The sequence below is a fragment of the Echinops telfairi genome, unplaced genomic scaffold (genome assembly GCF_000313985.2).
Source record: "Echinops telfairi isolate 266 unplaced genomic scaffold, ASM31398v2 ScPeMD7_31;HRSCAF=116, whole genome shotgun sequence".
Taxonomy (NCBI): Eukaryota; Metazoa; Chordata; class Mammalia; order Afrosoricida; family Tenrecidae; genus Echinops; species Echinops telfairi.
In genome coordinates, this window is record NW_022103928.1 from 44,101,146 (window position 1) to 44,124,904 (window position 23,759).

Below are 23,759 nucleotides of genomic sequence, written 5' to 3' on the forward strand. Positions count from 1 at the left end.
GTGTCTTCATAATCTATTTAATTCATAAATTTTGAAATGTTCTACTACAACATATGAAGAGAATTGAAAGTGTGCTCAACATGTGCTGTGTGAATAGAGTTCTTCCATTACTAGAGGATAAGAGCTTTGAGCTTGGGTGAACTCATAAAAATCAGAAGTTGCTACACAATTTAAAAAGGAAAATTACTGATATAACAACATGTTTTTAATAAGACATTTAAAATATCAATTGAAACTTTTTATATTTTCCATCTCTCTCTATCCTGTCCTCTAAATAATGTCAGTAATTTTTTTTTTAGTTTATTTTTTCTCCATTATCTGTCTCATCCAAACTTACTCAATGGGTTAACTTCATATAGTTTGCCTTTTTATTTTCAATGCTTACTTTTTTTTAATTCCTGAATCTAACTGATGTAGGATAGCATATGAAATATTTGAATCCTTCACACACCTGCATCTATTTTATATTTGTCTCCTAGAGCCTCATTTCATTGTATGTATTTTGAGACCTAAATATTATAAATGATGTGGCAGAGGTATCTCACCTCTTCTAATTTAACCTGTGGGCAGAAGGACCATCCGTAGCATCAGCCCAAGGCTGATTCCTATGAGGCAGAGGTCTGACATGCCTTTAACGTTCCAATATTTGTACTAATTCTGAAACCTACTGCCCATCCCATGGTACTTTCTGCTTCTTTGCTGGGTTCAGTAATTTGAGTAATGGCCACACAGAACTCAGAAAATACTCATGATTACGGGATTTATTAGAGAAATAACTGGTTCTAATTCAGTATCAGTAAAGACTTAGGATATAGTTTTCAGTCAGGACATCTGCCTCTGGACCCCTGCATTGGGTAGGTCTCTCTCTGACCCTCACTCAGCCTTTAGCTCTCTGCCCTCATGTTTCTTCTGTGACCCAGTATCCACACTGCTGAGGCAAGCTTCCTAAGAAAGACTCTCAGCTTTCTTGTTTGAGTTGGTGAGCCCACCTCAGCCAAGTATGCAGATGCACTCTACCTGGACCAGTAAATCTCCTACCCAAAGGCACTTGGCTTACTTTCTCTGTGGGCCAGGAATCCCACTGCACCATCCCATACCTGTCTACTGGTTCCTTTGCCCCTCTTTCTCTGCCATTGCTGATCACCAATCTTTTCACCATCTGTTGATGTCTCCTTTGATACAGCTTTTAAGTCTGGGAGGTTCTTGGTAACTCGGGTCCCAAGGACATTCTGTCCTCCCATGTCCTCTTCTTGATGGTACTGATACACTCCCCCACCCCCACCCCCGCCCCAACCCATAAAGACACTAGGTATAAAAGGAGGAAACATTGCCCAGTCCTGCACCATCCTCACAGTTACTGTTGTTTGAGCCCTTTGGATGGTAAAACTGACCAATCCTCTTGTGCCTTATTTTCATGGGCCCACTGCCACAAAAATATGCACCTTATTGCATTGTTAGCAAGTTGCCCAATTCTCTCTTCGTGGGCTACCCAGTCTTTGGAACATTCTGTTTGAGTTTTAATTTTAAAAGAGAACTTTTAAAATTTGTTGTTGTTTTTTAAGTGACTTTTTAGAGGAAAGATTTCCATGTGTTGCTGCCAGTCCTGAACTATGAAAATTCTTCAAACTAAACTCACTATAGAACAGCGTAGTACTGCCCCTGGAGTTTCTCAGACTGACTCTTTACCAGAGAGTGCTCTTTTTCTGCCAACAGTTGCTGATGGTTTTGAACTGCTAACCTTGTGTGGTTAGCAACTCAACATGCAATCATTACTCCACCTGGTTCACCAAAGTTATATAGAGTTAGGATTCTTACCCACATGAGAAAGATATTTAGGATGAATTCATATGGCTGATTTACATTTTTACCTTTCCTCCCAGCCCCAAACTCATGACAATTTCCTTTCTTGGTGATTGCAAAGGTGGTCTAGAGGAAGTGCCTGGCCACCTCCACAAGGGGGAAGGAGAATCCAACAGTACATCATCCCAAGGCCAATTTCTGTGAGGCCAACTTCAGACATGTTCCCAACTCCAATGTGCATTCCCTGATTCTTAACCAGGACACTACTTCTCTGCTAGGTTTGATAGCGGTGGCCACATATACTCAGTACTCACAGTCAGTAATCACAATTATGTGATTTATTATGGAAGTTAACAGGTTACAACTCAGAATAAAAAATGCTAAGGATATGGCTCTTTTGTCTGCAGTGCTGCTTCTCAGCCATGCCTACAGGCAAGCTTCTCTCAGGTCCTTTATCTCTCAGCCCCTGGGACTTTACCCTCCTTAGACTTAGTGTTAGCAAATCTCCTTTAGCACTGATATATGCCCAAAGGTATTTCCCTGTGCAAGCCAACCTCCTGCCTAAAGGCACTCAGGTGTGTGCATTGTTGGGCCATAAAGCCCACTGCTTCTATCTCTTGGCTTAGGTGCTGCAGCCTCATTTGCAGCTGCTGCATCTCCACGCTGGGATCTTAAAAGAACTCCATACATTGTCATGAAATTCCTGCCCCAGCTTCTGAGGTGGCTCATTTTATACCCAGTGGAAAGACAAAACTAATGAATCCCCATGTCTCACACACACTGTTTGCATGACTACCCTACCCATTAGAAAGAATGGATAGAAGAACCATACCAAGTAATTCACCTGTGTCGGGGAGGATGGTGGGAGGGTGGTGATGTGATGTATGATGGGGCATTTCTTTTCTTTCCTTTTTTTTTTTTAAGGGACATTTCTTATTAATGCAAGGAACCTCCAGATATTTCCATCTTGGAGAGAGCTTCACTCTATTCTCCAAACTTTCTATTCTGTATTCTCATACTTCATTAAATTAGCAACTGGAATTCAGAGTCACCATAACTCAGCAAATTTTAGAGAGCTTTAGTTGTTTATTTAAGTGCTTCCTATTACTAAGCTTTGGTCTCCAGGAATTCTTTACTTTCTGGCAAGATTAATGATACATTGAAAAATATTTTTTAAAGTCTGGCAATAGAAGTACCTTCACTGATTTTTCAGGAAGTATTGGCCCTGCCATTAAGCAGCATGGGAGAGTGCCAATTGATGGCTTACATATCTGCTTTAAGGAGTACACTTGTTTCTTTGTTCTTTTCTTAATCCAAATTTTTGTTTTATTTTCATTCCTGATTTTAAGTTTGTTTTTGTTTTTATGTTCATAATCCTATATTTTCACAATATATATTGACCACAAATGTATTCATGAACTAGGAATTTCTGAGTTAAAGGATTCTTTTTTATTTTTAATAATTTGGGTTTTTCCAGTAAAGTTACAAAAACCAACTCTTGCCATTAAGTTGGTTACTACTTATAGCAACCTATAGGACAGAGTAAAACTGCTACTTAAGGTTTCTGAAACTAGAAATCTTTACAGTAGCAGACAGCCTCATCTTTCTCCCTTGGAACAACTGGTGAGTTTGAACCAGCAACATTACAGCTAGCAGCGCAACACTGTGACACTAAATATCTTATATTCCCAATATCCCCTATGAAATTGCTAAATTCCCTTACTACCATATGCTTAGCCGTTTTTTTTCCTACTCGTGAGCATCTTGTATTTTTATAACAATTTTTTTAAAGTTTTGGACTTTACAAGGAAATACTCATTATTAAGAGGAAACATCTATACTAGTAAGCTATGAAATGAATGTTTGGATACTTAAAGATTACTAATAAACTTTGAGATATTTTTCTTAAAAATGTTTGCTTGTTTTTATGCAGATGTGTATGTGTTGATGTGCTGTAAAATTACCTTGGGTGAATTTTTCTGAAAAATTTTAATGCCACATATTTACAAATGTAACTGTTCTTTTAGGATGGAGTGAGCAGTTACAAGATACTCTAGTTGATGAATCTATTTCTGTTTCTGAAAATACTGAAAAAATAAAGAAGAGATACCGAAAAAGGAAAAATAAGCTTGAAGAAACGTTTCCTGCCTATTTACAAGTAATATTTTGTTGTAAATTATATTTCATAGTTAATTAAAGAAGTACAATGCATAAAATTATTTTAAAATGGTTTTATTTATGTTAATGTTTTACTTGGTTTTCTTATTTTTATTTATTCCATTTTTACTCTCCAAGGAGTAGTAATAGTTAACATTTATTGTTCCTATCCCATTTGTTAATTTTTAAACACTTGTACATGACAAGTCTTGTAATTTTATTTGAGGGAATTCTTTGATGTAGGAAAGCTTCCAAACCAGTCTCACCTGTGTAATCCCCAACCTAGTCTTACTAAATTCACTCTGCCAATACAGATTATAGTAGCTATGTTCTTTGAAAAAAATGTTAACTTAGGTGGCAAAGTTACAGTCTTAGTAATCATTTATCTTTTAGAGCTCAATCTAAATAAAATTCTTTATTCCAAAATATAATCATAAAATACCTCTCAATATAAAGAAATTTTGTTTGATAGAGGCCAGCTACATGAAAATAGAATTACTTCTAGTTCATCTTATGAACATCAGAAGACTTCAAGGTCATGTGATCGCTGAAAATAACCTTATATTAGAAATAAATTTGGCTTTGAACTCTACAACTAGCCAATGTAGGTTCCTAAGTAAGTGTTTAATCCTTCCTGGGAACTTATTTCTTCTTGTGTAATAATTTAATTCAAGCCAAGTATTACTGATTGTTCATCTTAATTTCACTGCCTGTGATTGTTCCCCTTGTCTGTTCCTCTAATAGAACTATATGTGTTGCTTCCGTTGTATTTATTGTGTTACCTTCATTTTCTAGGTAATTAATCACTAAACTAGTTGGTTTTAAAATATATTTCCTTTCAATTAACATATAACTTTATCCATTTCTTTTTTACTGATTCCAAACCAAATAACCAAACCCATTCCGCTCATTCTGAACATATCGCACTCTAGGGTTTTCTGGTCTATAACTCTTTATAGGAGTAGACTTTGTCCTGTAGAATGACTAATGGTTTGAATCACTCACCTTGTAGTTAGCAGCCTAACATGCCATCAAGTCTCCTTTTTAGTAATTAGAGGTATAGAAATCAAGCAGTAATTTGAGGGGGGGAAATCTGTATTTAATAAATAAAACTTAAGTTTTCAATAACAAGTATATATCAGTATCTACATTTTTATTCAACTACTAATATATTAAGGACAGGGTCTATGGCATAAAATCCTAGACTTTTAAATCAAAGGACCATAGATTTGAATACTACTTGCTATGGAGTCTCTGGGTGACACAAAGGTGCTCCACTAGTAGCCTAAAGGTTTATAATTCAAACCCACCCAGAAAATCTTCAGAAGACATGCCTGACAATCTGCTTCTGAAAAGTCACAAACTTGGAAACCCTAAGAAACAGGTCTACTCTGCATATATAATTTCCATGAATCAGCAACTAACAATATCAATATATCTGTATGAATGTATGTCCATGAAGGGACAAATATTCATAGATCAGGCCTTCACAGCTAACTGAAAGGTTGATCATTTGAATCCACCCAGAAGACCCTCAAAATTTTGGAAAATTAAATAAGAAGCATCTATGAGAAGACATCAAACAGTTTGTGAAAAAATTCCAGTGTTTTGCTACTTCATATGAAAATTACTTCGTACTGTGGCTGCCATAAACATATTTATTTTCCCCTATTTCTTTCAAATATCCACTCTTGCTTTGTCCCTTTTGGTGTTTATTTCTTTTCCTCATTTCAATAGTTTGTGTTGCAAAATTTTATCTATTTTTCTTTGGATTATCTTTAATTGTATCCTTATTTTTTGTTATCTCCTGTTCCCTTCATCTTATTTCTTAATAGTTCTTTTAGGGAATATTGAAAATGACCTGCCCTCCCACCTATTGATATTCCTGTAAATATAACTATGCAAAGATGCTTCTAAAGGTTCATGTAAAAGTGGAATGAAAAGATAAAAGATTTTTGCACAAACATTTGTTAACAGTTTTATTGGCACTTCATCTACATATCATACAAATCAATAGTTCAATCATATCAAGAAGAGTTGTACAATCATGTAAACATTTAACCACAAGCAATTTTAAAACATTTTCTTCTTCCTTGAACTCATTGTTGTGTGATTTTTTAAAAACATTTTTATTGGTGTCTAATCCACATATCAAACAATAGTTCAATCATTCAATCATATCAAGAAGAATTATACAATTAATTTTAGAACATTTCCCCCCAATGGCTCATCTTGTAATCATAATCAGTTTTAGTGCTCCCCTTTAAAAGTATTGCATCTGATTTCCTAATTTATGCTATAATCTTAGTCTACTGATCCAGGCTGCTCTTCTGGTGTTTGCAGTAGTAATATCCAACCTTAATTGTAAGAAAAGTTTTGTAATAATGTAAATTCTTAGGCAGCATCGCTCAATAGCCATTGTACTTATTATCTTTTTTTAACCATATTAATAATTTTATTTAATATTTATTAATGGATATATAGGAATGCAGACAAAAATAAGATGAAAAACATAGGAACAGTTTCTAACACACGAAAACAAAGCAAAACAATAACCCACATCCAAATACAAATTCCGTGCATTTGCTGCATGTAAATTAACACTAATTTCAATATGAACCCACACTTGCTTAGCAGTCTTCACAGCAACCTTATTGAAAATACTCAGACTGCATGAAGGTAAAATATACTATGGACTAGAAAGTAACCATCTACACAGCTGTTCATGGAAACTGGAGCAATGAAGGCTAATAAAACAGCTGCACCATGTGCTCTTCTCTAGGAGGAACAAAGTAACTCTAATCACATCTTGTTTCTATTTCTGTAGTTTTCTTAATATTGAAAGGCTGTCACATTCTTTATACTCTCAAGTCCAGTCTCCATTGTGAATTCTTGAATGTTTAGTGTGGTTTAGTTTAGTGTTTAGTTTAATTTAATGTTTAGTGAAGTTGAGGACTAAAGAAAGGCTTTGCTACATTACTTATATTCACAAAACCTCTGTGTACTGTGAATTTTTATCTGTGTAGTAAGATCCAAAAAACAAAAGGTTTTTGCCACATTCCCTACATTTATTCATAGGGTCTCTGCTCTGACTTCTTCCTATATGTACAATAACTGCTGACTAAGGCTTTCCCGCAACCCTACAAACACCCTCTCTCAACTGTGAGTTCTTAAGTCTTTAGTGAGGAATAAAGCAATTGTACTTATTTTCATTGATTAGGGAAATGCATAGTGACAACCCACTGGGGATTGGACACTTTTTCCTATTTTTCTTCGTTAACCTTAGTATTGTCAAAATAAACCTTAAATAATTACATAATTTACCCACTTGAAGTTATCTATGCAATGTTTCAATAGCTAGCGCTGTACATGTGGCTGTAGGAATCTCTCTTAATAGCTCCACTATCTCCATTGATTGTTGGAGTCACTGACTACATTATCAATTGAGAAACCACACGGAGCCTCAAAAACCCACCAAAAAGAATGGTTGCATACTTTAAAAGCACAGCACAGGCATCTTGAGACATATTTAAAAATTCTTGCTGATGATTGGTTTCAATTTCTCAAATTAATACTGAAGTAATTATATCTAAAGTTATAGTATGCTTTTTCCAATGATGAAGGCATTGCTGGTACCTGAAATAAACTCATCTTCCATCTATCTCTGAATTTCTAAATTTTTCATATGAGGATAACATTTTAAAAATATATAAACCATGGAGTTGCTGTTTTGGGGATACTGGTGGTCTACTGGTTATGTGTTGGGCTGGTAACCAAAAGTTGAGCAGTTCAAAACCACCATCTGTTCTTGTTGATAAAGAGGAGGCTTCCTGTTACTGCCTCAGAAACCCACAGGAATAGTTTACCCTGTCCTCTCTAGGGTCACTATGAGTCGAATTTGATAAATTTGATAATCTAATAGGTTGTAAGTTTGAGATTAGTGCATGTTAAGAGGTAAACTAAACCAGCAAAGGGCAGTGAAAATAGATAGATAGCATGAAGATTGTAGTCAATATACCACTGAACTACACATGTAGCAGTTATTGAACAGCAAGTGTTTGTTATGTGTATTTTTACCTTTTAAAAAATGAATATTGTCAGTCAAATGTACCGCCTTCTCTAATACACTTCTTCCATGCTCTCCTTCCCCATTGCCTTTTAAAACATTGGTAGCCCTTTAGTGTTTACATTTGAATATAATAGATTTGAATTTTATTATTTTACTGGACTTTGTTCAAATTGCTATCTTTTAATAATGTATTTTAGTGCTCTTATTTGACAGTATAGCTCTTTCCTTTTTTAAAAATACTATAATATATTTCTGCAGTGTGTGTGTATATTTAATCAAGTAGCTATTGATAAACATTACAGCTGGTTTCATAATTTAGTGTTATAAAATTAACAATATATATATTTTCTAATAGTGCATCAAACTGTTGATAGTCTACTAAATTGTCCACTGCAAAGATCCTTTTTCCATCTAGAGCACATTTGTGAAAACGTGTGCAGAGTTGCTCACTTGAAGTAAGTGAAGGGATCACCTCCAAGGGCTTCATTTAATGATCCTTGGAAAGTTCTGGAAAGATCCTGTAGTTGCAGGAAACCTAACTTTGAAATCATTTGTTTCTGGAACGGAGAAAATATACTGAAATGGAGAGAGGTTAATCTGATTAAAAAAACCAAAAGCCTGACAGAGCAGTAAATATTACAGCCTTGGTATGATTAATATTACTATGAAAACCCTATTTCAGATTGACAGGATTTGAATTCCTTGCTGTGGTTATATGAATCAATTTAAGAGTACTAAGTCTACCTGAAGTATGCAAATATCAGTTGTAGCTTGAGCTCTCGTGGGCTCAGCAAATAATCTGGAAATACTAAGAATCATGTAGCTTTGGTTTTGTTTATAGTACTAATAAAGTTACCATTATATTGTAAATATAATCGTTTCAAATTTAATTGTAGCTTCATCTCCTAAATTCTTAAATTAATGCACCTCACCTCTGGAAAAACATTTGACGTAATTTTATTTGTCTCTAGACAGGCTACAGAAACTTTTTTAAAATAAGGCAAATATGTATTAAAATAACTGACAGGATCTTTACACAGTTATTCGTAATTATTGTTAAGCTTTTAAAAATTTCTACTTGTTCAAAATGGTAACAGAACAACTTACTTTCTTTTTTAGGATCTTATAATTAATCTTGATATGTGTTATCTTTGTTTAGGAAGCTTTCTTTGGAAAAGATCTTCTTGATACAAGTAGACAGTACAAGCTGAGTTTAGATAATCTATCAGAAGATACAACCCAACTTTCATGTAAAACAAATATGAACACAAATTTCTTGGATCCTTCCTTAGATCCACTGCTTAGTTCATCCTCAACTCCAGCAAAACCAGCAACCCAAGGTATTTGGAATAATTCATAAATGCTTTCTCTATAGAGGAAATCTGTATTCTGTGGGAGCCAGCCCACAACTGGATGGGTCGTGACGGTTGTGTAATTAAAGGGAAGAAATAAAAAGGCAGACAAATTTTTTTTAGGTGTTCACCTCCTCTATGTAGCCAAGTCCAAGTAAGAGAGAATGTCTTCTCTCATCAACTAACCGTATATACTTGTGTATAAGCTGAGGTTTCAGCAAAAATTTTTTTTTTAACATTTTATTAGGGGCTCATACAACTGTTATCCCAATCCATACACACATCAATTGTGTAAAGCACATTTGTACATCGTTTCTCAAAACATTTTTACTCTCCATTTAAACCCCCGACATTAGGTCCTCATTTTTCCCCTCCCTCCCCGCTCCCCCCTCCCGCATGAGCCCTTGATAGTTTATAAATGGGTATTTTGTCATTTCTTGCCCTGTCCGACATCTCCCTTCATCCACTTTTCGGTTGTCTGTCCCCCAGGGAGGAGGTCACACACAGTTCCATGTAATCGGTTCCCTCTTTCCTACCCCTTCTCCCTTTACCCTCCCTGTTTTGCCACTCACACCACTGGTCCTATAGGGCTCATCCGTCCTGGATTCCCTGTATTATCAGTTCCTATCTGTACCAGTGTACCTCCTCTGGTCTAGCCAGACTTGCAAGATCGAATTCGAGTCATGGTAGTGGGATCGGGGAGGAAACATTTAGGAACTAGGGGAAAGTTGTATTTCTCATCATTGTTACATCGCACCCTGACTGGCTCATCTCCTCCCCGAGACCCCTCTGCAAGGGGATCTCCAGTGACCTACTAATGAGCAAAATTTTTAATGCAGTTTTTGTGGTAAAACTAGGTGCCTCGCCTGATATTGAGGTCAGCTTATACTCAAGTATATACAGTATATAGTCTCCAGGCATGCAAGCCCTCCCATACACAGACACCTATCTATGTAACAAGGTGGGCAGTATCTTAACCCTACAGGTAGTTGAGCTCATTCAGGAAAAACCTAACACCAGTGCTAGGGGCAGATAGAGGGGAGTGACTGTCTCTGGCCAGGGAGAATAGCAACATGTTTGCTTCTGTAGATAAAGCTGGCTGCCGGATAATAACTAGCCATGTGCTTGAAAGAGGTATCATTAAGGTAGCACTATAATGGGAGGATATTGTGGGGATGGTTTTTAATTAGGAGAATGTGACCTGGGGCTCTTCTCCAACTCACAAATGTTAAGGCCTTCCTCCACCCCGAATCCTGACCTTCCAGGCTTCTTTAATCGGGAGAATAGAGAATTTGTCCTCATATACTCTCTTCTCAGCCCTGTTTCCCACAATCTTCCTTTAAATTAAACCTCTGAAATGCTATTTTTTGTCCTTATTTAATTTTTATGCTTAATTTTATAAAAGTATAAATTTAAAGTATGAAGTTAGACAAATTAATTTACTTTGTAATTACTACCAAAATCAAGGTTTAAGAAGGAAAATGTAGTTTAGTTTATTCTTTGCTGAGGGCAACCTACTGTCATATAATTTAGGTATGATTTATAGTGAGTCATTAATAACTTGTGACTAAAATAAAATAAATTTATATTATGTAACCCACTAATCAGGGTGATTCTGACTTGGCGGCCTTATAGGACAGCGCCCTTAGAGAACTGCTTTCTAGAGTTGCCAAGACTGTAAATCTTTGTGAGAGCAGTCTCATAGCTTTCCAGTGGAGTTGCTGGTGTTTTTGAACTATGTACCTTGCAGTTAGTAATCCAACTCTTAACCCACTGCACCAATTCACAGAATAATACAAAGAAATGTACTCAGATTGCCTTAAATTCTGTTTTCTCAGCCTTGCCACCCTTGACAATTTGGGCTGGACAATTCTTTGATTTAGGAGAGTCAGTCCTGTGTATCTCTGGCCTTATGCATGACATCATGATGATCCAAAATGTATCCAAATGTTGCCAATTGTATGTTGTATAAAATCGCCCCTGAAGGAGCTATTTAGAACAGGAAAAGAAGCGAAAGCTTAAAAATGTTTATATAGTAATAATAATGTAAACTGGACTCTAGGAGTTTAATTAGATGGCATAGAAGAATTATAATCACAGTATTTTCCACCAGTGTCTTGGTTTTATGGTGCTGCTAATAATCTTCTGACAACCCCCGTTGCCATCGATTACATTTATTATTTAAAGTTAATTTTCAAACTTACTTTAGAAAACAATTTAAGTCAACCTTCCACAGAAAAGTAACTTTTGATCCATTGCATAGTCATAGTTTCATTAACTTGGTTAATATCTGGAGTTGAAATGGAGCATTTAAATACACAAGTTAGTAATCAAAATCTAAGAACAATCTTAGTCCCCTCATATGCACAGGCATCCACATCCTATCTACCTCAACATGACCAGCAGGCAAGTGTTGTTCATTCAGTCATTAGCATATCATTTGACTTTAATTCTGTTGTTTTAGGTGCTCAGCTTTTACCCATGTCATTGTATTGTTAAAATAACATGAAAGGCCTCTGGCCCCTTCCAAAGAGATACTATAAAAATCATGGCTCATCATTTATAGAAGCTATTTGTACTTCATTTTTTAGAGATAAACTGTGATTAGGAAAAAGTTACATTGATGCATTATTTTTGTCCTCTCTTCCATTATGTAAAGTCATTTCCTCCCACAGAAGTGCTGAAGAAAATTTTTAAACTTTTAAAGCCAAAGCTTTTGAGGACTAGATTAACACTCATTTCAGTACCTATTTAAATTTAGTACTCTTTGAAATTGAACCACTCATTTGCTTTTATAAAACCAAACTATTGCCGTCCAGTCAATCCAACTCATAGAAACTATATAATACAGAGTAGAACGGCCCAAGGCTTTCTAAGACTATATATTTATACAGAAGCAAACGTATTACATCTTTTCCCCATAGAGCAACTGGTAGATTTAAGTCACTGATCATTCAGTTAGCAGTTAAACACTTACCTAATGCATATCAAGGCTCCTGTATACCTTTATTAAAGAAAAGTTGTTTAAGGCTTTTTATTCTTAACATTTCTTTCTATATAGTCTTTTACATCAATTGTAACAGTTTGTTGATAATATATAAAATACCTTTCTTCGAATGGGTCAAACTTTAAAAACACAGTCTGTTTTTAAAACGTTAATGATAATTTGTACAAAGTAATTCCTTTGGTCTCAAAACACATTTATATATATACACACAACCCTTCTAGAATTGTTCTGCTCAAACAGAACATTTTTTTTCTCTTAAAAATGCAAACTACTTGGACACATAAAACATTAGCTCTCAGTTTTAAAAATCATGGTCTTATATGAATATGAATTCTGTTTGAGTAAGATGCTTTTAATAAATTGGGACTATTTGTGTTATCACAGAGATTAATGTTAGGTCTTTGTTTTTTTAATTAAAATATACTTGGTAGATTAAAATTTTTAGCTATTCCTTAATTGAATGACTAATATAATTACTAAAAAAATGCACTGCCATGAAGTCAATTCTAACTCATAGTAACCTTGCTTCCAAGGCTGTAAATCTTACTGGAGCAGACACTCTCATCTTTATTCAGAAGAACCAAACCAGTGGTGGGTTTGAACTGGATGACTTTGTGGTTAGACATTCCCGTTTTTTTCCTGTTTGATTAGTCCAGAAAACCTTAAGAGTCTTCCACACTACTTCTGTCACATTCTAAATTTGTCTCTACCTTCTAAATAGATCCCAGCCACTTTTCACCTCTCCTTCCTCTACCACAAGTGTCCTGGTGGTATTGTAGGTTACAAATTGGACTGCTGACCACAGGGTCAGCAATTTGAACCCGTCAGCTTTCTGTCCATAAAGATTTACCACCTTGGAAATTCCCAGAGGGGTAGTTTTACTATGTGCTGTAGAGTTGTTATGAGTCAGAATTGACATGATGGCCAAGAGTAAGTTTCTCTACCGTGTACAAGAAGTATTCCTTGCTCCTTTAGACTATAACAGCAGCTCCTCCTACCTGGTGGTATCATGCTTTCTCTTACACCCCTGCTGCCAAGTCTGTGCTACACATGACAGCACTCCTGTTCCTTCTAAAATATTAGTCAAAAGGGAAGTGGTCCCAGCTAAAATAAAATAGTCAGTTAAACCATTTCCTAGTATTTAGTCTCTCAGTGGATTCCCATTTGCTTTAGAATAAAGCCCATTGCTTCATCATATGACCATACATCATCTTGGGCCAGCTTCCATTTTTATTTCCTGCCACTCTGCTCCTAAATTACTACAACTATACTGGCCTCATGTGTTGGCAAAACCCTTCTTGCCCCAGGTACTTCTGCTATTCCTTTTTCTTGGAATGTTATTTCCATCTCTCTGTATCTTCCTTATACTGTTTGTGTTCATGCATATCCTTAAAAGTGTCTTTCCTAATCACCTTATCTAGACTATAGCATCCACATAACTTCATCCTTTTCCTTATCATGGTATCCAAATGACGTGTAGTGGCTAAGACTGCTAACCATAAAGTCATCAGTTGAACTCACTCAGCCATTCCGTGGCAGAAAAATTTGACTGTCTATTCCCATAAAGATTTACAGCCTCAGAAACCCATAGGGGCAGTTCTATCTACTCTGTCCTGTTGGATCGCTATGAATCGGAAATGACTCGATGGCAGTGAGTTGGGTTTGGTTTTTGGTGTAAACTGATGTCATTTACTATTTGCCTAACTTCCTCTGGGAAAGTAAGTTTGGTGAGAGCAAGTACTTTTAGTTAATTTTGTGCTCCCAGTGGCTGAAAACAGTACCTAACACATAACTTTAGAGATCTAAGAATGCTCAAAATTTTGAAATAAATACTAAATGAGTATTTAGTAAGAAGAGCATTGCGAGGATTTGGCATCTGAGTGATGGAGCCTGGTTTCTACTGTACAGCTCATTGTTTTTTTTTAAACCATTTTAAGTTCAATCCTGTCAAGAAGAGTTGTACATTCATTATGACATCGATTTTAGAACAGTTTCTTCTTTCTTGTACTGGTATTAACTCTTCATTTTTCCCAGCCTCTCCTGCTAGCCCCAAGAAATCATTAATCTAGATACTATCTCCATACATTTACCTATCCTGGATTTTATATACAGAACAACATACCTCAAAACCAAACCAAACAAAAATCTAACAACAATAACAAAGTAAAAAAGAGAAAAACCTCAATTGAAAAGAAAGTAGAAAATGGTAAAAAGTAGAACATTTAAAATGGATCTAAAGCGAGATCAGCTGATAAGGTGTTAAGTTTTATATAATGCATTTCTAAATAATGAATCTGTTGGCTCTTATTTACCTTCTAGTATTCTACTGTGGGTATTGTCTTTTTTAGAATTACTTTTTTAATTCTTTGTTAATAATTACTTTTGTGCTTTGTTTCTTAACAGTATACTGTCTCACTTGTTTGCTTACAAGTCTTTACTTAAAATTTTGTCAGTGTGCCTTATCCACAAAACAGCTCATCTTAATTTTTTTTCAACTAATCTTAATTTTTAATAAATTTATGTTTTCAAAACACCAGAGTGCCTTTGTTGCACGAAAATACCTGATTAATAATCTTAAGTTTTTAGGATTCTATCACCTCAGTATCTGTTGTACTATGGCATTTAGTAACCAATTGAGTACAAGTCTTTCAGAACTCAATGTCTTAAGAAAATATTACAATTAAAAATACATACTTACTATATATAGGCACAGCCGATGACCCATTAGCTGATCTTTCAGAAGTATTAAACACAGATGATGACATCCTTGGAATAATTTCAGATGACCTAGCAAAATCAGTTGATCATTCAGGTATGTATAAATACTATGTGTTTGATTTATTTTTTATGATGTGAATGAGAGGTGTGTGGAACAAATTTAGTATTTTGTCTTTTTCCCAGTGACTGAAGTTTTTTTCTGGCTTTGTCAGAAAATTCCTCAACATTTTATTTGATCTGCCTTGACTTTCCTGCTTTAGAAGGGTAAATAGCAAGTTAGGTTCTTTCTGTTGTCTTTCAGATTGCATCATAATTAAGGCTTATTGCCTTATATTCTTGCTGTATCTTGATTCTTCTTTTGTTTGCATTTCCCTCACTTCCTGCGCCTGTGGTAATCATCCATTTTATTTGGTTTGGGTCTTGTAGGTCTTGATTTATGCACTTTCCAGGTTGAGAGCTCACCATTTCCATTTGGTAAGAAGCTGAGCAGTGGATGGCCGCTGACTAGAAGTAGTCTTCTTTTCTGTTGTGATTTCAGCTCAGTCAGTCTGTAGGTGCATGCATATATGTTAGTAGTGCTACTTGGTCACTAATCCATACTTTTCCCGTTTTGTGTGGGACTAAAGCATAGTACAAGCTGTACTGTGCTTTGGATGACTTTCCATAGTTTATTTTCAATGAATGGTTCTATTATTGCTAATATGTTATTAATAACATTACCCAAATGGAATATAGTGTTTGTTCCTAATATGAAATCAAATAATAGCAGACTGGAATTTATCTTTTTAATATATAATTATATTTACAAAGTATAGGGTAAAAGTGGACAATTAGCCACTTTTACATGTGACTCTTGCCTAAAATACTAATTTATATGGGATAAATTACCTTGTATTATATAATCTAGATTTTGTTTTGTAACTATAGAATATTTTACAAATATAATCTTGCTTGAAGTTACTCACAAAGGACAATGCTTATTAAATAGTACAGAGTTTTAGAGATTCTCATTAATTTATGTGAAACATCTCTCTTGATCACATATTGCATGTGATAGTTGAGCAATATGTACATTTAATACACTGTTTTCCAAGTTGAAGCAAACATTTCCATTTTGACTTAACAATTCATATCTCAATATAATAAATAGTGCATATCTTTTGTGGAAATTTAGAGTTAGATGTTTTATGTTACTCGGGAAATATATTTACTTTGATTAAAGCATAATTTTATTTAGCGCTATGTTTACAAATATATTGTACCAAACTATTACTAATTAGCTATCCAACCTGTTATAATAATCCTGATTAATTCAGAAGTGTAGACTTTGCATTGCTCTTTTAAACTATATTTTATGTTAATTAATTATGATAAACAGTTTTTTATTTTGGCTTGAGTATTCTTAGTCCACTTTTTAATCTGTCTCATTCCTTTAGCTGGAATAGATATTGGTCAAGTCGCTGATGACCCTTCCTCTCTGCCTCAGCCAAGTGTCAATCAGAGTTCACGAGCATTAAGTGAAGAGCAGCTAGATGGAATCCTCAGTCCTGAACTAGACAAAATGGTCACAGATGGTAAAATATTTGCCCTACATCTAGGCTTTCTAAAACACATGAGTAAATATGATTTTCAAAGATTTCTGCATGCTCGTTTATAATTTATCACATTTTCTTATAATTTCTATATTAATTAATTGCTGTTTTATGTATATATTGTTTAAGTGGTAGTTGTTAATATTTCTGTTTATTTTACCCTAGGAGCAATTCTTGGGAAGTTATATAAAATTCCAGGTATGTTCATTCTGAATTTTTTAGTAAATGAAAACAGCATTCTCTATACTGTGGCCTTCCTAGCCTCTCAGTCTTCTTAATATTGTTATTTTGTCTCATAGAACTTGGAGGAAAGGATGTGGAAGACTTGTTTACTGCTGTACTTAGCCCTGCAACCACTCAGCAAACTCCATTACCACAGCCTCCACCCCCATCACAGCTGTTGCCAATGCATAATCAAGGTATGTTAGCTAGAAAATGTTTTACAAGTATTACTCTACATATTTTCATATATATTTAATTTCATATGTGCAGGAGTCACTGGATGGCACAAACCGGTAAGTACTTGATTGACTACTAGCCACAGAGTTGATGCAAACCCACCCAAAGGCTCCTCAGAAGATATTCTTGGTGATCTAGGCATACTTCACAAAGATCACAGCCTTGAAACCCCTATAGAGCAGTTCTGTTCTGCATACATGATCACCGGGAATCAAAACTGACTTCATAGCAACTAACTATAGCATTCTGTGCATGTCTTAGGTGTTTAAAATTGATAAGTACTTGACTCTTAATTGAAAAGTTGACAGTTTAATCCACCCAGAAATGCCTCTTTCCCCCACCCCTAAAAAGAAACCTTAGCAAACTTTTTCCTGAAAATAGTAGTTATAACTATAAGCTGTTAAATGTAATCTCTATGGTAACCAAAAAGAAAATGCCTAAAAAATCATACAGAATTGGGAAGGATAATGGAACCAGATCAGTGAATAACAATAAACAGTGCAATCAGTAGTAAAGGACAGAAAAAGAAATAACAGAAGTAACTTGTTTGTTATAAATAATTACTGCGTATGTAGGTGGACTAAATGTGTCAACCATAAAGCAGAATTGCAGAATAGATTATAAAAGACCAAAATGTCCAACTCTGTGTTTTATACAAGAGACACACCTTAGACCCAAAGAAACAGTTGGAAATGGGGTAGGGGTGGGGGAATGACATTGCAAACCAACTAGTATAGTACACTTGAGCCAACAGTAATAGCACAGTACACATTCTACTCCAGTCCATGTGGATCATTCTCCACAATAAACCACCTGTGAAGTCACAAGAAAGTCTTGATACATTGTAAGTGTTTGAAATCATATCAAGTATTTTTCTGCCATAATAGAGTAAAACTAAAAATAAAAAAATAAAAAGTACCTGGAATATACATAATATGGAAATTGAACAATATACTACTAAACTTCCAGTAGATCAACAAAGAAATTAAAAGAAAAATCACAAATTTCTTGGGGGGTTTCCATTAATCATTTTATTGGGGGGCTCATCACAATCTATACATACATCCATGTGTCAAACACATTTGTACATATGGTGCCATCATTTTCAAAGCATTTCCTTTCTACTTGAGCCCATGGTATCAGTTCTTTTTTCCCACTCTCCCATCCTTGATAAATTATAAATTATTATTTTCGAGTTAATGTCCCTTAAGGTACTTCCTTTATTTATTTGTTATTGAGAAATCATTTTATTGGGCATTCTTACAGCTCTTGTAACAATCCATACATCAGTTGTATCAAACACATTTGTACATATGTTGCCATCATTCTTTTCAAGACATTTTTTTTCTGCTTGAGCCCTTGGTATCAACTCCTCTTTTTCCCCTCCCTCCACTCTACTCTCACCCTCATGGACCCCTGGTAAATTATCAATTATTATTTTCTTATACCTCCCACTGTCTCCCTTCACCCACATTTTTGTTGTTCATCTTCCTAGTGAGAGGGTGGGGGGGGCGGAAATAAGTCGGTCATTGCGATCAGTTCCCCCATCTTCCCCCAACTCTCATGGTATCGCTGTTCCCATTATTGTACCTGAGGGGGTTATCTGTCCTGGATTCCATGTGTCCAGAGCTCTTAACATGTACCTGGGTACACGCTCTGGTCCAGCTGGATTTATATGGTAGGACTGGGATCATGAGAGTGGGTGAGGGGATGGGGAGGAAGCATTAAAGAACTAGAGCAGCGGTTCTCAACGTGTGGGTCATGACCCCCTTGGGGGTCAAATGACCCTTTCACAGGGCCGTCCGATTCATAACAGTAGCCAAATTACAGTTAAGAAATAGCAACAAAAATAATTTTATGGTTGGGGGTCACCACAACATGAGGAACTATATTAAAGGGTAACGGCATTAGGAAGGTTGAGAACCACTGAACTAGAGGAATGTTGTTTTTTGTTGGTGCTATACTTTACCCTGGCTGGCTCATCCCTTCCTTTTGAACCTTTTGTGGGGGGCTGTCCAATTGTTTACAGATGAGCTTTGGGTCACCACTCCTACCCGCCTCATTCGTGTCAATATGATTGTTTGAGTCTTATTATGCCTGATACCTTCTCCCAGCAACACCTGGTGATCACACAGGCTGGTGTGCTACTTCCATGTGGGAAGTTGTTAAATGTACCGTATATACTTGGTGTATAAGCCTAGTTTTTCAGCACATTTTTTATGCAGTTTGGTAAAATTAGGTGCCTCAGCTGATATTCAGGTCGGCTTATACTCGAGTATATATGGTAATACCTATGGTCACAAAAAGAAAATACCTTAAAAATCATACAAAAAATGAAAGGAGAATGGAGGAGAATCCTAATGAATGTTGCAGAGACTGCCAAAAGAACAAACAAATCTGTCTTAGAAGAAGTACAGCACTTAAAGGCAAAGATGGAGAGACTTTGCCTCACTTACTTTAGCCATGTTGTCAGGAGAGTCCAAACCCTAGAGAAGGACATCATGTTTGGTAGATAAAGCAGCAGCAAAAAAGAGGAAGGCCCTGGACAAGATGGATTGACATTGGCTACAACAATGGGCTCAAACATAAGAACAATTGTGAAGATGGCACAGGACCGGACAGTTTCGTCCTTTTGTGTATAGTCACTATGAGTCAGAACCGACACATTGGCACCCAACACCACCACCACTACATGGATAAAAGAAGAATGAATACATCGACAGGAATTAAAGATGGAAGAACAAACTAATCTAAAACCTACCAAAAGAAAGAACAGAAACAATTTAAATAGAAAACAGAGTCAACAAAGCCAGAAGCTATGGTTGTCTGGAAAAATAGGTAAACCCTTACTTAGACGGACAGAGAAGAAAATATATGAAGAAGTAGTGTGTGTGTGTGTGTGTGTGTGTGTGTGTGTGTAAATTACAACTGACCTAATTGAAACAGAATTATAACAATATTATGAACAACTGGCAACAAACCAGAGAGATGATCAAATTCTTAGACGTACACAACCTACCCAGACTTAAAAGGGAAAGTCTCAACAAACCCATAGCAAGTGAAGAGATTGAAATAGTGATTTTAAAAACCTCCTAATAGAGATAGTCCTAGACAAAACGCCTTCATTATGGAATTCTACCAACATTTAGAGCAGAATTGAGACCAATTCTATTTAAAGATAAGAGACTAATGATTGACCCTTAGTTGGTTGCTCACAGCCTTTAAAAACCTAGTCACTACTCAGCAAAGTAGGGCATAGAACATTGTCTTCTGTGGACTATGTTAGCAGTTGATCTTCATGCCCTCTTGATACTATGGGTTTGGGGACTCTGAGTCCCCAAACCCATAGACTAATTCAGTGTTTGGTTTTCATGACTTTACCCCTACTTTTCTCCTATATTCATGGTTAAATTTGCAGTACTGCCATTGGGTTGATTCCAATTTATAGTGACCCTGAGGCTTTAAGAGTATGGGAGTAGATAGCCTTTATCTTTGTTCCTTGGAGCTGGGGGTAGATTTGAACCACAGCCTGTGGCTAGAAGTTCAACACTTAGCCAACAGTACCAGCAGGACATCTTAAAAAATGTAGAAAAAGAAAAAAATCCTCACTGCCATCAAGTCAATTCGGACTAAGCCTTGTAATGGGATAGAGTAGAACCACCCCTGTGGGTTCCCGAGACAACAACTCTTTATGGGAATAGAAAGGGTTTCAAACTGCTGACCTGTGATTAGCAATCCAAAGTGTAATAATTTCCACCAGGACCTCTTAGCACATGTAAATACATATGGAGAAATATCCTTTCAAGCCTATATGTATTCATGTGTATAGGCCCCTTTACCTTTCCACTCCTATTCAGCTTCAGTATTTACGTATATTCATTTGTAGATTATTGTTATTACAGTTATTGCAGGATTGTCGCTATTGCAGCAAAATAAAAATTCTGGTTTTGATGGCAGTTTTGTCTTTCTATGTTATATTTAATTTGTTTCTGACTTCTTACTTCCTTTCTTTCGGTTGGCTTAGAATTTGTTCCTCTAATTCCTCAGATCATTGAGTTGCCTAGTAATTTGAAGTTTGGTTGTTAAGTATTGAGATTTGAGATTTATTTGATAATTACTATTATCGCAGGGTATCATATTGTATACAGTTGTATTTACCTTTGTTCACTTCAACTTGGTGCTTTTCTTAGTATCTTCCTTTGCTCCTCACAGTATCTTCCTTCACCCTGATTATTTTATGCTTGCAATAGAGACCAAAGTTTATTAACAGTTATCTGAAGTGCTGTAGCAGGAAAGAAAATGATGAGTTACTGTTTATGGTATACTGTGTCTGATTACAGTGTTGGAAATTTTGGATTGATTAGGAGAGGACTGTACGGCTGATATCGAGCCCTGGTGGGAGCAATACTTGCCTGCTAACCAAAAGGTCAGCAGTTCAAACCCTCTAGCCATTTCCACATAGAAAGATGTACCGTCTGCTGCCATAAAGAATCATTCGGCCTTGGAAATCCTACGAGGAAGTTATTTTCTCATCATAATTCCTCAAAATAAGTTATTTTCTCAAAATAGCTTCCAACCCAGTTGCTTTTGTGTCAATTCTGACTTAGCAACTTGATAAGTTTGCCTATAGACAATTGATATTAAGTACTATAAAAAATTTAATTCACAAATATTATATGGTTTCCTTACAACAATGGAGAGGGAGGACTATCTGCTTAGACTGCGTATGTAGCACCAAATATTCATACTATGGTCTGGAGATTTGGGGTCATGATTTCATGGGACAGCCCAGTTAATTGGCTTAACCATGTGCAGGGCTTCTTTTCCACCTTCTAGTTGGTTGCATAATGCCTATGGTCTTATAAGCTTGCAAGTAACCATTCAAGGTACAACAATTGGTCTCTATTCACATGAAGCAACAGAGGAAGAAGAAAAGCATGATAAAGAAGGGGCAGTTGAATTTGTGGCATGAAAAACGTTGCTCCACGAGGTGTCGAACGGATCACTGAAGACAAATGGGTGCATAAGCAAATGTGGCGAAGAAAGCTGATGGTGCCCGGCTATCAAAAAGTATAGCATCTGGGGTCTTAAAGGCTTGAAGGTAATCAAGCAGCCATCAAGCTCAGAAGCAACAAAGCCTACATGGAAGAAGCACACCAGCCTATGCAACCACGAGGTGTCTAAGGGATCAGGTGTAAGGCATCATCAGAACAAAAAATCTTACCATAGTGAATGATGGGGGGAGTGCGGAGTGGAGATCCAAAGCCCATTAGTAGGCCACTGGAGATCCCCTTGCAGAGGGGTCTCGGGGAGGAGATGAGCCAGTCAGGGTATGATGTAACAATGATGAGAAATACAACTTTCCTCTAGTTCCTAAATGTTTCCTCCCCGTTCCCACTACCATGACTCGAATTCGATCTTGCAAGACTGGCTAGACCAGAGGAGGTACACTGGTACAGATAGGAACTGAAAATACAGGGAATCCAGGACGGATGAGCCCTATAGGACTAGTGGTGTGAGTGGCAAAACAGGGAGGGTAAAGGGAGAATGGGTAGGAAAGAGGGAACCGATTACATGGAACTGTGTGTGGCCTCCTCCCTGGGGGACAGACAACCGAAAAGTGGGGGAAGGGAGACGTCGGACAGGGCAAGATATGACAAAATACCCATTTATAAACTATCAAGGGCTCATGAGGGAGGGGGGAGCAGGGAGGGGGGGAAAAATGAGGACCTAATGTCGGGGGTTTAAGTGGAGAGAAAATGTTTTGAGAAACGATGTACAAATGCATTTTACACAATTGATGTGTGTATGGATTGGGATAGCGGTTGTATGAGCCCCTAATAAAATGTTAAAAAATAAAAATAAAAATAATAAAAATAAATAAATCTTGCTTTCTATAATACTGGAAGAAAAAAAAAAAAGAATGATCTTCTGTGGGGGAGGGAGGGGGGAGGGATGAGGAGCTGATGCCAAGGGCTCAAGTAGAAAGAAAATGGTTTGAAAATGATGATGGCAACAAATGTACAAATGTGCTTGACACAATGGATGGCTGGATGGCTTGTGATCAGAGCGGTATGAGCTCCCAATAAAATGATTTTTTTAAAGAAAAAACAAAAACAAAAACGTTGCTCCTTTGCTACAAGTCCAGAAGAACTGCTTGGTGCCTGGTACCAATGACGACCTTAATAATAAAAGATCTTAAAGAAAAATTATGATCAAAAGGGGGAAGGTACAGAATTTCAAACTCTGTTAGATTCTAGACTTTAAGAACCATGGAGGCTGGATGAGCTCCTAGAGCTAATACTGAAGTCATCTTTAACACGTAATGCTAAACCAAAAGTATTTTCTGAAGTCGTTCTTAAAACCAATCAATAGTTTAACTTTTTATTTTAAAAATTGCCTCATGCATTGTGCTTTATTAAGATCTATCTATGAGATTAAATAGACAACAGCAACTTGAAAAATCAGAGGATTTAGGAGCCTTGAGTTTACGTTAATGGATGTTGGTGATGTAGTTGGTTTTCGTTGGGCTGCTAGCCAGAAGGTCAGCATATCACATCTAGCAATTTCTCTAATGGAATAAAATCTCTACTCACGTAAAGATT

The 23,759-nt window shown here is 36.3% G+C and overlaps 1 protein-coding gene across 1 annotated transcript in view; it reads left to right on the forward strand.

Moving 5' to 3' along the window:
* The window catches only part of KMT2C (lysine methyltransferase 2C), a 270,207-nt gene that overhangs the window by 162,778 nt on the left and 83,670 nt on the right, over window positions 1–23,759 (forward strand). Inside the window, exons 25-30 of the mRNA XM_045289870.1 lie at window positions 3,828–3,958; window positions 9,186–9,366; window positions 15,093–15,197; window positions 16,540–16,677; window positions 16,861–16,893; window positions 16,995–17,114. Coding sequence (XP_045145805.1) covers window positions 3,828–3,958; window positions 9,186–9,366; window positions 15,093–15,197; window positions 16,540–16,677; window positions 16,861–16,893; window positions 16,995–17,114 — 708 coding nt within the window. The remainder of the gene's footprint in view (window positions 1–3,827; window positions 3,959–9,185; window positions 9,367–15,092; window positions 15,198–16,539; window positions 16,678–16,860; window positions 16,894–16,994; window positions 17,115–23,759) is intronic.